A 14,912-nucleotide genomic window follows, 5' to 3' on the forward strand; every position below is an offset into this window, starting at 1 on the left:
ACTGGAAAAAATAAGAGCTAATCTATTTTCATTCCTCAGGCCCAACAGCAAGATAGCATGCCCAAGTCAAATGGGTATGTTAGCGTGTAAAGGCAATCTTATCATTTGGTGCACCGCCCACCTGCACTTGACTTATGCTATAGCAAGAGAAAATCAATTGTAAAAAAGGAATAAATAAATAAAACAGGGCACTCAGATGACATCAAGGATACCCTATGATAGACCAATTAGAAGAATTGATGAGAAAAACTATGTTGATTTGTTTATTTATTGTTTCATTTTCAAGCGCAAACACTCACAAGAGATCTGAATTATTGGTCAACAAGGTCTTCCCAAAGTTGATAGTTTGCATCTAAAAACTTAGCTTGTGATTCAGCAACCTTAAATTAAATAAATGAGTAATTAAAGTTGGTATCCTCAGTATTAATTAATTCATTAATTAATATTTTTTCTGTGGTGCTTGTTGGGCCTGAAGTCAAACCTCATGAGAAGACCAAAGTTCAAGAATTTTCCCACTGCTATGCTGATTTTTTTTTTATTTTCTTTTTTGGCTCAAAGGTCCACCACACCATACATGCATTTTATTTTCAAATTCAGAATCAAAGTGGAACAAGAAAACAGAGCTCTCTCCGCTTCTCTCATTCAAACAGAACAGGAACTGCAGCCTGCAGGGGCCTTCACCTTGTTCATTCACTCTCCCTGCAGCCATGAGTTTTGATGCGAACAAATTTGGCTCCAGCCACAAAATCTTCATTGCTGCAATTATCATTTTATGTCTCATTGTGATACTTGTGAGCATATTTCATCTCTATATTAAGTTTCTTCTTAGATGTCGACAGAGAAGGCACCATGCATCATCGTTGTACCCGCTAGACATTGAGGCTGCACAATCTGAATTGGGCTTGAGTGAGGGAACCAGCACCGGGCTGGACCGATTGGTCATGGACTCGCTGCCAGTGTTCATCTATGGTATGAGTCACGAGCTTGATCGGGATGAAGGTACTGAGTGCCCGGTCTGCTTGGGCGCAATTGTGGAAGGAGCCAAGGTTAGGCTCCTGCCAAGTTGCAAGCACTTGTTCCATGTAGAGTGCATTGATATGTGGCTGAGTTCTCAAACAACATGCCCCATATGTCGCACCCCGGTCCAGCCAAAGTCGGGTGATTTGGGAGCTGGGGTTGAGCCAACAGCCCCACCGCTCGAGGAAAGGAGACCAGATGATGCTGCATAATTGGTTAAGGTTGGTGAATCTCAGGCTCAACATCAAGCTCTTCTCTGTGGCTACCTAGTGATAGTGGGTCAAGGTTGTTGTTAGGTGCAGAACATTTGCTGGTGGCAGTGATTATAGGCAAACAGATGATTTTCTTGTTTCTTGTGATGTATAGATTATTCAATATATATTTGGATTGATCATGGACTATCAATAAGTTTAAAGTTTATTTTCTTCGAGTCGATGCTCAGGTGGTTAATGGGGATGGACTGTAAATTCGTTGGTAATATATCTATTATGGCAGTCGGATCATTATTAGTTTCCAATACAGTATATATCTGACCACTGATTCGTGACATTAATAGTGGGTTTATATTTCTTTCCTTATGTTTTTTTTCTGTTGTTAATATTGTTATTGCACTGAATCTTGGAGGAAGGTGAGACTAGGTGTGCATATAGGCAATTTCCTACAACTCACTGAATTCCAACAATGGAGACGATCAATTTTTTCATGGAAATTAAAGTGTGAATCGTTAACATCGGAGAGTCCATAGGTGTGCTTGATGCACATGGGTGAGCATCAACTTGACCTAAAAGTTTAAGCTTATTCGGTTCATCCACTCACTTTTTCCAATGTGGCACAAACTCACAAGTGGAATTCTCTAACATAAATTAGGTTGTGACCTGTGGCATGGTTGCTATTTTCTGCTTTTGTTTTCTATAACAATTTAAGTTGCAATTCATCCTTTTAAGCGAATCATTAGAGAACATTATGCAGTAAAAAGATAAACTGATTAAAGAAGAAATGAGAAGATTGCACAATGGCAATCAAAGTGTTATATTGATTATAAGATTCAATACAAAATTGTATTAAGTTATGTTGAATGTCACGCGACTCCAAAGGCAACATTGATAATGTGGGGTTTAAAGATTGAGTTGGACCAAGGAGATGTGGAGGAGAAGGGAGGGGAAAGCTTCAGTCTTGACAAACCAGAACCAACTGAAAGCTTCAGCCTTGACCAATCCATCTCCACTACCCTTACCAACTTGTCACCACAAAAGCCAGAACCAAAACCAATGTGTATAATTCAACCATGGTTGAATTAATGGAATTCTGAACTTGGTTGATAAGGACCTCTTACAAGTTGCATTTGTTAATTTATCTAATTCTCTTCTTGATGGTAAGATGGTGATTTAGAAGGGAGGCTGACTGTATTCAATACAAGCTAGTCCACAAGAAAAATCAATAGTTTCTTCCATCCTCATATAACTACATGTCTATATCATTACCATACCCTGCATGACACGGCACGGAAAGAACTCCAGATTGTTTTTTTCTTGGCAAATAATTATGTTGTTAACAAAAACAAAGTTCATCAGCAAAGGGGGAGAACAAATGGCTCTTGAAAAAGTTTCAGAAATTCTCTTCCTCTCTTACCCTCAAGGCCAAATAATTTGCATTCAAAATTACCTCAAAAGCTTCTTAGTTACGACAACAAACAAATGATCGTTTATACTTGGAAAATTAAAGCAGCAGTAAGAACACATCTATGGTCCTTGACTCCCAGCCAGCTCCACTACCTGCACACCCTTTTGCTGCAAATTGTAATCAATCCTGTCAACGCAAATTATGATAAATTAGTAGTTACAAAGAAACTTTTCAGTGGGGAAGTTGGAAATCTTAAGGTATCTTATCATTATCATTAGTATTAGGGTGGTGTAGGGAAGGCCCCCCACCCCCGGGGGAGGGGGTTTAATTTATTATTTTATCTTTTTTTTTTTTTTTTGTCTGGAACTGGCATTTGGTCATGCCACCAGAAGTCAATCCTTGCAGAATGATCAAGGTCTTCTCCATCAATTTTATTATTATTATTATTATTATTATTATTATTTCCATCAGTCATGGGCAGGACTTCTCACAATTCACATTAGCATTTAGCATTGCAGAACAAGGAGATGGGGCATTTTTGTAAAACTTGAGAGATTAATTGAATCAACATGAGCTGCGGAGATGAGGAAAAAGCTAGTGCCTGCAGCAGGGTCATACTTGCCGCCAACATCTTTCTGCCCCTCATCGCGAACCGAGCATCTTCAAGGCATTATGCTTACCTGTGACTATTTATTTCGTGCGTTTGGAATAAATTTTCATTAAGTAAATATTAGTATAGGTCTATTTTCTAGTAGCAGTTTCTTTCTATGCCGAAAAGGTAGTATGACTCCCAGATCACTTTGATATTTCCTAATATCAGAGTGAGAATTGCAGGAGGGTGAATGTTCATCAACTTGTAAAACTCACTAAATATTATCTTTAGCCTTCTTGCCTCCCTCGCTAGACACACAATGTTAACGGAGGTATTGTTAATTAATTGCATTGCTTCAATGTTTATTGCTTACTTGTCACTGTTTTCATAATTGTTTGCGGATGATTTGTGGTAAACGATAGACTGACTAGTTAAACAAGAGTGCTTTAGTTAGCGTCACATGATCCATTCACAAAGGTGTGAAATAGTTGGCTCGTGACACTTGGTATCAGAGTTCAGTTAGTTGCTACATGAATTCAGTTGCCTTCGTCGTGGGAGTGGGAAAGCTTTGGTAAATGACCATGGGACCAACCAATGCTAAGAGAATCAGTGTGCTGGAAGCACAGGCTGAGACAACAGCCAACAATGTGGCCATAGAGATGGCCCAACTAAGGGGACTTGCTGATGAAGTGGTGGAATTACAAAAGCATCAAACAATTTTGATAGGTGAAATGTCCGAGGACTTTCACCATACTATGGAAACTTTGCAATCTCAGATAGCTGATCCAGATGCAAAGATTAATCTAATGGTTTTTGCTATGGGAAACTCTAACACTCCGGGATTTAGCAAGACCAAGGTACTAGAACTCAGGACATATAGGGATGCCTATGATGCCAAGGAGTTGGAGAACTTCTTGTTTAACATGGAGTAGTACTTTTGTGCTATGAAGACAGACTCAAAACAGGCGAAAGTAGATACTGCGACCATGTACTTGGTGGGTGACGCCAACTTGTAGTGGTGTACTAAGTACAATGAAATTGAAAATGGGCCCTGTGTAGTGAATTGTTGGGCAGACTTGAAGAGAGAGCTCAACGCCCAATTCTTTCTTGAGAATATTGAGTACAATGCTAGGAAAAAGCTGAGAGACCTTAAGCATGCTAGGTCAATTAGGGAATACGTGAAACAATTTTATACTTTGATGTTGGATATCAGGGATATATCGGAGAAGGACAAGCTGTTCTATTTTCTTGAGGGGTTGAAATCGTGGGCAAGAAAAAAAATTCATGGGCAAAGAGTTCAAAACTTGTTTTCGCACAAGCTGCCACGGAGTGCTTGAGTGACTACGCTGGTGATACTACCGCTTCGTCCAAAGAGTTTGGCGTAGGGGAAAACAACGGAAAGTCTTTTAAGAAGGGCAAACCCAAAAGTGGAGGATTTCTTCTGCGATGTTTGATGTTGGTAAGTTCAATGGAATGGGGAACTTCGGGCTTTGGCAAAGGAGTGTGAATGACTTGCTAATGCAGCAAAGTATGGTGAAGGCTCTATACGGGAAGAAGCCGGAAAGCATGGACGATGCAAGTTGGAAGGAGTTGGCAATGAGAGATGTGTGCACTATTAGGTTATGTCTAGTCGATGACGTATTGTATCACATCAGGGATGAGGAAAGAGGACAAAGCGTTGACGCTGCTGAATTCCCTACCTATATCGCCTATATACGAAATCTGGTTACAATGCTAACTTAGGAGAGGCAAGTCTTGGAGTGGATCGAGTGGTAAAAAAACTCAATCGTAGTCCAAGAGGACAAAGGATGTTTGCCATCTTAAGTGTGGGAAAATTGGGCATATAAAGCTAGAGTGTCCAGAGTGGGAGAAGGGGGAAACAAAAACTCAAGAGAGTTCGTCAAAATCTACTAATGTAGTAGAAGAAGGAGACTGGGGAGTAGTGATTGTGAGATGCTCTCTGTTTCATCACGTTCAAAACGCCTCCTGGATTCTTGGATCCTATAGTTGGGATGTTCTTTTCCCAAAAAAGTTTGGTTCACCACTTACAAATTGGTGAGTTCTAGTTTCGTTCTGATGGGAAAAGATGTGGTCTGCAAAGTTGTCGGAATAGGGGATATTAGGATCAAGATGTATGATGGTGTGTTAAGAACGTTATGTGGTGTAAGACATGTACCTGATCTATGGAAGAATGTGATATCATTGGGCACTTTAGATTGTAAGAATACAGTTACAAGTCTGAAGATGGGACAATCAAGGTGTGTGAAGGTGTCTTGATGGTGATGAAGGGACAAAGGATATCAAGGAATCTCTATGTACTGCTGGGTAACACAGTTATAAGTGGAGCTGCAGCTGAGAGTTCTAAGTCAGATAATATCGTTTTGTGTAAAAAAACCACAACAAAAATGAAGGGTATTCTTAATTACATTGGTATGGATGTTTGGAGATCGGTGAGGGCAGCATCACGGGTTGGACATGGGTACTTCGTGAGGTTATCATGAAAGGTTTGGGGTTATCTCATGTGGCACAAGTTGGAGATGATTGCTAGGTTTAACTTGTGGCTGAGGTGGAGTACCAGACCACAGGGTGGTGATCAGTGTAGACATGGTTTTAGGTGTTGAAGTCGAGGGACAGCGTACTTGTAAGTTAAGGTGTAATCCCAAGAGGGAAGTGAATTGGATATTTTAAAATTTTATGTGTGGAAGTTTAATCAATTTTAAAACTTATTTAATATGTGCTCTAAATATTTTAATCACCATGGAAATATATTCAACAAACAACTATACCCTAACAAATCCTAAATATGAATCTAAATCACAAGATTTACACTATTTTCAGCAGATTAATATTGATAACAATATGTTTAGCCACACAAATGTTGATGCTAGAATTTGAATGATTAATGAATCAATACAAGTCAATACCAACAGATTAAATTTAATTTAAATCTGTAACTACAACAGAGTTCAATTAGTATAGAAGTTTAAATCATTCACGGCATCCACAACTCAAAGCAAAACATTCATAGCATTCCCAAATCAAAATAAATCATTCACACCAGATAAATTTCAATATATATGTGTTTGAAAGTAAAAAGAAAAGGGAAAGCGTGACACTGATATTTTTTACAAGGTTCGGCAACGTGCCTACGTCCTTGTCTCAATCAACTCGTTGTGAGGATTTTACTAAACCCTCCATTCAATAGGTGGAGAACCTCTCTCCATTCAATAGGTGTAGTACCTCTCTCTGTTCAATAGGTGGAGCACCTCTCTCCTTTTAATAGGTGGAGCACCTCTCAAGCAAGAACAACCCTCTTGCTTGTCAAAGATTCACATCTGAATCGTTAGTTCACAAATAAATCAATAGCAAATTTTTTACAATAAGAAAACTCTCTCAAAGAGCAGATTTGTACATGTAAAAACACTTTAATACTCTCAAGAAAAAAATTTCTATGAAGCTTAAGAGTTTTGCTGGGTATTTTGGGTTTGAAAACTTGAAACTTGAAGTATAAAACCAGAAAAGTATTTGCAGAGAAAGGAATGGTGCACAACAGATTTTCAAAGTAGAAATCAATGTATTTTCTTGCTATTGGGTTGCCCTAACATGATTAGGGTTAGCCTTTTATAGTTAGGTTTGAAATCTAACTGTTTGCCTAAGTTTTGGCAATAATATGTTTCAAAATCGGAAAGATATCATGCTGTTCAAAAAATATATCGTGTGCTTCGGTCTACTGAACTGGGAGTTTAGTCGCCCGAACCAATTAAACATTTGAATTTCAAAATAGGCAGTAGCCTTTTGGTCAACTGAACTTTAGGTTCGGTCAACTAAACTTTTAGTTCGGTCGCCCAAATCAACACTTGTCTAGACTTTAAGAATGGCAGTAGCCATTCGGTCAACTAAACCATAGATCCAGTCACCCAAACTCTCGGATGCCAGACCAATTAGTTTAGATTCCTGCATTTGGTCGACTAAGGATAAGCCTTAGGCATCCAAACACTCTGAAATTCAATGTTCTTTTTTTATTTTTGATTCCAAAATTCATTTGTATCCTTTTGAAAAGATGTTTGTACTTTGTAAAGATATTTTCCAATTTGTAAAATAGGTCTCTGGGTCCAAAAAGTAATCCTAAGAGCTTCATAAACAAATATTAATTTGAGAAGTACTTACATGAGACTTATGTTCAACTAAAAAACATGGAATACTATCTAAGTCTTCATGTCTTTAAGCTTGATCATCATCCAAGCTCTTCTTTAATAACCATTCTTCATTTTACTCGTGTTCTTCATGACTTTACATCGTTCATTGTGCTTGTGAGTTATAATATCTATAAGTACACTTAATAGCACAATTATATTCCTTAGTTTGTCATTATCAAAATGAGGTTAAGCCTTATTAGGTGTTGGAATTGGTGTATTCCCAAGAGAAGGGGTGAATTGAGTATTTAAATTTTTTCTCCTAGGTCAATTTAGATTCCACAAACAGTATTACACAAATCTAGGGTCTTTCTATATAATCATAAACCCAATCAAATATTCAAACAATTAAACAAAAACCTTCAAGTGTTGAAATTTAAATTGCAAAAATTAAAAGCAGGCATAAGAAATGTTATCGAAGTTCGGCCAATACTGCCTAGGTCCCTGCCTTAAGCTAACAAGTAAGAGGATTCCACTATGGCTCACTTAATAGGTGGAGCAACACCGTTTACAACACCTTATAGGCTGGTGCACCTAGTTCTTCTAACCGGGTTTGAACCAATCCGGTACTCTCCTAACCGGGTCTGAGCAATTTCGATACTTTTCACAGGACTAGTCTCCCTTTTCCGACCTCACGTCGGGAACACAACAGATAATCAAATATTTTTTTACAAATGTAATGCTTCTACAACAAGTAGATGTGTACAACAATAAGCACAATGCCCTCACATATGATATGAATACAAGTTCAATGTGAGTATGACGTTTTTCTCAATATAATCTTTGAGTAAAAAGTGTATGATGAGTGCTCAAAGATTTTATGCCCAAATAAGAAATTTCTTCAAAAATATTTTTCTCAATAAGGTGCTGGAGAATCTAGGGTTTATTGCTCAAAAATATTTTCGCAAGTACAAACAAATGAGCCTTTGAATCTTGTAATGGATATGCAAGATTCACAAGCAAATACTATTAACTCTAGAGAATATTTATCAAACGAATTGTTGGCCTAAACATGACTTACGACTCTTAATTTTGATGATAACAAAGTGAGGTTATTTAATTTGCTTCAAAGTTGTGGTGTTTTGGGAAAAAACATGTATTGAAGCCTAGCATACTTCACAAGGAACCATTTGAAAGCTCATATCAAATTCAGGTGATCAATATGAAAAGCTCAAGGATCAATGAAGCTCAAAATTTAAAACAATAAAGATTTGAAAGCTCATATCAAATTCAATATTTAAAGAGCAAGGATCATTGAAGCTCAAAAACAAAGAGAACTCAAAGCAACAATGAAGAGTCAAATGTGTCATTAGGAAATGCTTTGTAAGTACTTCAAGTATATTTCAAGTATGAAATTTTTGTTGAAGCTCATTAGGAAAAAGAGACTTAGAGACCTTATTGTAAACTTGGAAAATATTTTTTAAAGAAAACAAATTAACATTCCAAGAAATAAGGAGCAAAGTTAGTTCAAGTATATTTTGAAAACTAGAATTTTGCCTTGACAAGAGCCTGACTAAACTTGTCAGTCGATTGCCAACTCAAGGGCTTTTAAAATACATCGACAAAAGGTTGTCAGGCTACTGCCTAGACCTTGACAGGCGCTTGAAGAGGTAATCTAAGAAGCCTATCTGAGTTTCATCAGGCTACTCTCACCCTACTACCTATTTTTTTAAAACTGAGAATGTTAGTGACAGGTGCCTGACCACAAGGTGACAGGCAACTGCCACCCTACTTCCTGTGAAAAATACCTATGTATTTTATTGACAGACGACTAATCAAATATCATTAGGCTACTGCCACGCGGCAGATTTCAAATTTTATAATGGATAAATTTTTGAAAATTAGTTTGCTTGGGGCTCACACTCTGTTAAAACTTGGACACCACTCCAAGTAAACTTGGGGAACAAGTTAAAGGATTTTCTACATCTATAAATAAGTCTCAAGACCAATGAATTCAATATCAAGAAACAAATTCAGGATTCAAACTCTCTCAATTGCTCTCAACACTCAAAGGCTCTCTCACTCTCATCTTGTGCACGAAAATTTCCGAGGCTTTGCTTATTCTAAATCACCAATCTTATGCTACAATTCTGAATTATTTCAATCATTGAAAGAACTATTCGTGTTTACTTCATATTTCTTATAGTTCTTGGATGATTCGAGGTTTTCAGATCGTTGACCAAGCGTGGGGTATCACTTGGAGAGGTGCAGTTCTAGCCTAATTGAAGGAGTGACCGAGTGAGGGGTATCACTTGGAGAGGCAGGCTCTAGCCTACTGAAGGAGTGTGTAATGGTGTTGTTTCGTCCGGGAAAGGAACTATATTAGTGGAATCCTTTGGTGGTTTTCCAAAGGCGAGGACGTAGGCTGGGGATAAGCCGAACCTCGTAAAAAACCCGGTCTCACTTACTTTCCCTTACTCTCTTTATTTTCTGCATATATAAACTGCGTGGATGTTTTAAATTCCTTAATCATATACACTACGTGGATTAAATATTAAATAAACTTAAACTTAATTTATTTTTGAGATTGTGGAAACCGAAAGGGAGTACGTTGGTTGATCCATACTTTACGAAAATCGTAAGGAAGTACGTTGATTGGTGAAACACCCAAAGACTCTTTAACTGAAAGTTTGTTTAAATTCTAAATTCTTGGAAAGAGTGTTGTGCTTCATATTGAGAAATCAATTATCCACAAGGCTTGTATTAACCACAGGGCTTAAATTAATATACACATGGCTGCAAAAGCTAAGAATCAGTAAAGTGCTAAATATTGAATTTTGTGGGTGGAACACTTTAGTTAATTGTTTGGCTGAATGTTTAAGTTTTGATTTACTTTGTTAGTATATGTTTGTGGATTGAATATAGTTTTAAGTATTTGTTGTGTATTAGATAAATCAACAAGAAGTCAAGAATCCATTAAAAGAATTAAAGGAGGTTAAGGATTCTTGAAAAGAATTAAAAGAAATTTTTTAAAATCCAATTCACCCTCTCTTGGAACTACACTTTAGTTTTCAATTGGTATTAGAGTGGGGTTATAGAAAATATTAATTAGTAGCTATACAAAGATCTGAATGACTCACATAGGCATAGCTCCATTTGGAGAGGGTCAATCCTCAATTAGGCCTCCTATCGTTTTTGGTTTAAACTACACATTTTGGAAACAACACATGAGAATCTATCTACAAACCATGGAAGGTTGTCACACATGGTGACCTTATCCCTACTAAACTTGAAGATGATAAAGAAATACCCAAAGAAGAAAAAGAATGGACCGACCATGACCATACGATGCTACAAATAAGTTCTAGTGCTATGAATGCTTTGTATTGTGCCCTTGATATTAATGAATTCAATAGGGTCATGGCATGTAAATCAGCCAAAGAAAATGGGATAAATTAGAAGTAACCTATGAAGACACTATTGATGTAAGAGATAATAGGATCAATATGCTCACTAGCGAGTATGAAGCCTTTAGGATGAATCCTGAAGAATCAATCACTAGTATGTACACTAGGTTCATCCATATTATAAACTCTCTCAATGCACTAGGAAAGACATACACCACCTATGAGATGATCCAAAAATTCTTAGAGGGCTGCCACCTATATGGGAACTAAAAGCCACAGTTATAACGAAAGGAAGAAACCTTAAAAATACTTCCCTAGATGAGCTTATAGGTTCTCTCCTCACATATGAAATGTCAATGAATGAAAGGAATGGAAAAACTAAAGCCCAAGAATCTATAGCCTTTAAAACTTAAAAAAAAAACTCTAGTGATGAGGATGAAGATGAAATGGATGAAAATGAATTAGCCTACATATCCAAGAAACTAGCAAGTATTCTTAGAAGAAAAAACAAATTCAAAAGAAGAATCCAAAACTCTGAATCAGATGAAGAAGAAACTAATACAAAGAAATCAAAGAATAAAATCCTCATATGTTATAATTGCAAGAAGGATGAACACATAAAACCGAAATGTCCATTACTTAAGAAGGATTATAAAAATAAAAGGAAAAAGGCTATGAAAGCCACTACTTGGGATAATTTGAGTACAAGTAGTTCCGATAATGAATCAAGCAACCAAGAGGTTGCTTATACTTGCTATATGGCTTGGGACGATGAGGAAAGCTCATCATCCAAATCGGATAATGGTTATAGTAGTAACGAATCCCATGATGAAAGCATGCCATCTTATGAAGAGTTATAAAATCATTTATTCAAAGTACATAAGATGTTAGTTAATGTGACTAAATGATGCACATCATTGAAAAACAAGAATGAAGGAGTTTTGAAAGAGTTAGAATCGATTAAGCTTGCTATAAGTGAAAAAGATTCAAAAATCAAGAAAATAGAAAATAAGAATGAAGTTATGATAAAAGAGTTAGAATCTAAAAATCTTACTGAAAAGGAAAAAGATTTGAAAATTAAGTAATTAGAGAGCAAGAATGAAAAATTGATGATGAAATAGAAGATCTAAGATCCCAATACTTTATAGAAAATGAGAAAGATCTATATATTTCTGAATTAGAGAATAAAATTAGCAAAATATCTCAAAATCAAGAAAAGGGCAAAAGTATATAAAATTCAGAAATTCATGATCTTAAGAAAGAAAAGGAGGATAAAGCCAAAATCATTCACAATTTTACTAGAGGAAAGGAAAATTTTGACAAAATGATTGACTCACAAAGAATGTCTTTAAAAATAAAAGGAAAAAGAATCTTTACATGGGATACTTTATAAAAGAATCTAAAGATTATGCTAGCACTTCCTCAAATGCCTACACACATACCGTATGTTTTCTATGTAAGAAAAAGGGGCATGCTAAATTTGAATGTCCATTAAATAGGAAAGGTGTGAAAACAAAACAATTTTAGAAAATTAAAGAACCATCACTTTCTAAACCATCCGGACCCAAGAAAGTAAGGGTACCAATATGAAATACAATGACTAAGTCCTTCAACTTCAATTGATATCAAATCTATGGAAAATCATATAAAGATATTGAACAAACTGAAATAGAGAATAAAGATAAATTATTCAAACTTATTAATACTTATTGAAGCTAATGAAAATTGTTAGCCTCAATCAATGAATGAATCATACAAGACTTAAATTAGAAAACATTAAGATATATGAAATCAAAAGAAAAGAAAATCTGAAACAAATTGAGCTTATTGTATAAGTATTTAAAGAAAAAAGAAAAAAAAAAAAGAGCTTGACAGAGAAGTGGTTAGCCGACTAACCTTAAGATCAGCCGACTGACTGAACAACACCTTTAAGGAGAAAGGATAGGTCAGCCGACTGGACAAAAGCTCTGTCGATTGAATGAAGCTAAAACTATTAAACAAGTTTGAAATGAAATACTTGAACAACATAAGAAAAAACCAAGCAAAAGTATAGTACAATGCAGATGATAATAATATATTCCATGCTTATATGATATGCAATATGCTACATGTGTATATGTTGAAATAGCAAATATTGATATGCTATGTTGTATACTTCTATGCTACATGCTTACATATTGGTATCTTGAAATCTCTAAAGACAATGAAAATGATTGATTATTTGATGGGTCACTATGTATTGAAAATTTGAGCATGGAATTATTAGGCATGATTTGGAAGCATGGATTTTGATATGACTTGATTAATTCTTGAACATGTATGCTTATGATTGATCACATGGATAAATGAGAAATTTGCATCTGAATAATATAGTATTCATGAGCTATGCATAATATGACATTAGCCTTAGTATCTATAAAGTACATTAGTATCCATGAATATATAAATTGGTATTTGAGCATGACAAGCATAATTATATCCATGAGCATGTTATGACATTGACATGATATTGGTATTTGATATTAGTATCCATGAGCATATACATGATATGAATCAAATGTTTGAAACATGGATGATAAATTTAGAAAGCATAATTGGTATCAAAACTGAATGTATTAAATTCAGAGGGAGTCATATGACTTATTGCTTATACTATGTTTTAATTTTTAAATTGGTATCATGAATTATTTTTTAATTGGTATCATAAATTTTCAATTAGTATTATTCTTTAATGTTTCAATTGGTATCACGAATTCAAAAGTTCAAATGGTATTAGAATTAATGAAAATCTCAATTGCTATGATTTATTTTTGATATCCTACTCTTTTTTATTGATGTCAAAGGGGAAAGAAGTTTTGAGTAAAAATTGAGCTTGGTATTGAAATTTTTGAAATTTTGAACAAGATATATGTAGTAAAAAGGGAGAAGTATTTGTTATTAAATGATCTTAAATTTAAGATGATGAATGAGCATGATATTTATGAAATAATGATTATGAATGAGCATGCACGATGAAATAATGAATTTATAAATATGCATGATGAGCATAATGACCTTTTGCGTTTATGAAATGAATGCTATAATAAAATTATGAAGTATATGAAACTATGCTATAATGTTAACTTTGAAGTTTTATGCTTATTGTAAGGGGAAGCCTTTTAAAGGCTTACCTGTTTTTGCTCCTTATTTGTTATCATCAAAAAGGGAGAGATTGTTGGCCTAAACACAACTTACGACTCTTAATTTTGATGATAACAAAGGTTATTTAATTTGCTTCAAAGTTGTGGTGTTTCAGGAAAAACATATATTGAAGCCTAGCATACTTCACAAGGAACCATTTGAAAGCTCATATCAAATTCAGGTGATCAATATGAAAAGCTCAAGGATCAATGAAGTTCAGAATTTAAAACAATAAAGATTTGAAAGCTTATATCAAATTCAATATTGAAAGATCAAGGATCATTGAAGCACATAAACAAAGAGAACTCAAAGCAGCAATGAAAAGTCAAATGTGTCATTAGGAAATGCTTTGTAAGTACTTCAAGTATATTTCAAGTATGAAATTTTTGTTGAAGCTCATTAGGCAAAAAAGGCTTAGATACCTTATTGTAAACTTGGAAAATATTTTTTAAAGAAAAAAAAAATAACATTCTAAGAAATGAGGAGCAAAGAGAGTTAGTTCAAGTATATTTTGAAAACCAGAATTTTGTCTTGACAAGAGCCTGACTAAACTTGTCAGTCGGCTGCCAACTTAAGGGTGTTTAAAATATACAGATAGAAGGTCGTTAGGCTACTGCCTAGACCTTGAAGGGCGCCTGATGAGGTAATCTGAGAATCATGTTTGAGTTTCATCAGGCTACTGTCACCCTACTGCCTGTTTTTTTAAAACTGAGAATTTCAGTGACAGGCGCTTGACCACAAGGTGACAGGCAATTGCCACCCTACTTCTTGTGAAAAATACATGTGTATTTTATTGACAGGCGCCCATCCAAATTTCATTAGGCTACTGCCACGCGCAAGATTTCAAATTTTATGTACCATTGCCTATGAGCTTGTTTGAGACCATGCAAGCTCTTCTTCAATCTACACACAAGATTCTCTTTACCTTTTACTGAGAATCCTTCTAGCTGGTGCATGTAAATC

The 14,912-nt window shown here is 35.5% G+C and overlaps 1 protein-coding gene across 1 annotated transcript; it reads left to right on the top strand.

Moving 5' to 3' along the window:
* Nucleotides 1-536: 536 nt before the first annotated feature.
* LOC131143707 (RING-H2 finger protein ATL40-like) lies at nucleotides 537-1,534 on the top strand. Its single transcript, XM_058091973.1, has one exon. The coding sequence runs from the start codon at nucleotides 708-710 to the stop codon at nucleotides 1,227-1,229; it is 522 nt and encodes a 173-aa protein (XP_057947956.1). The 5' UTR covers nucleotides 537-707; the 3' UTR covers nucleotides 1,230-1,534.
* The last annotated feature ends 13,378 nt before the right edge of the window (nucleotides 1,535-14,912 follow it).

Source organism: Malania oleifera, chromosome 12, assembly GCF_029873635.1.
Source record: "Malania oleifera isolate guangnan ecotype guangnan chromosome 12, ASM2987363v1, whole genome shotgun sequence".
Taxonomy (NCBI): domain Eukaryota; kingdom Viridiplantae; phylum Streptophyta; class Magnoliopsida; order Santalales; family Ximeniaceae; genus Malania; species Malania oleifera.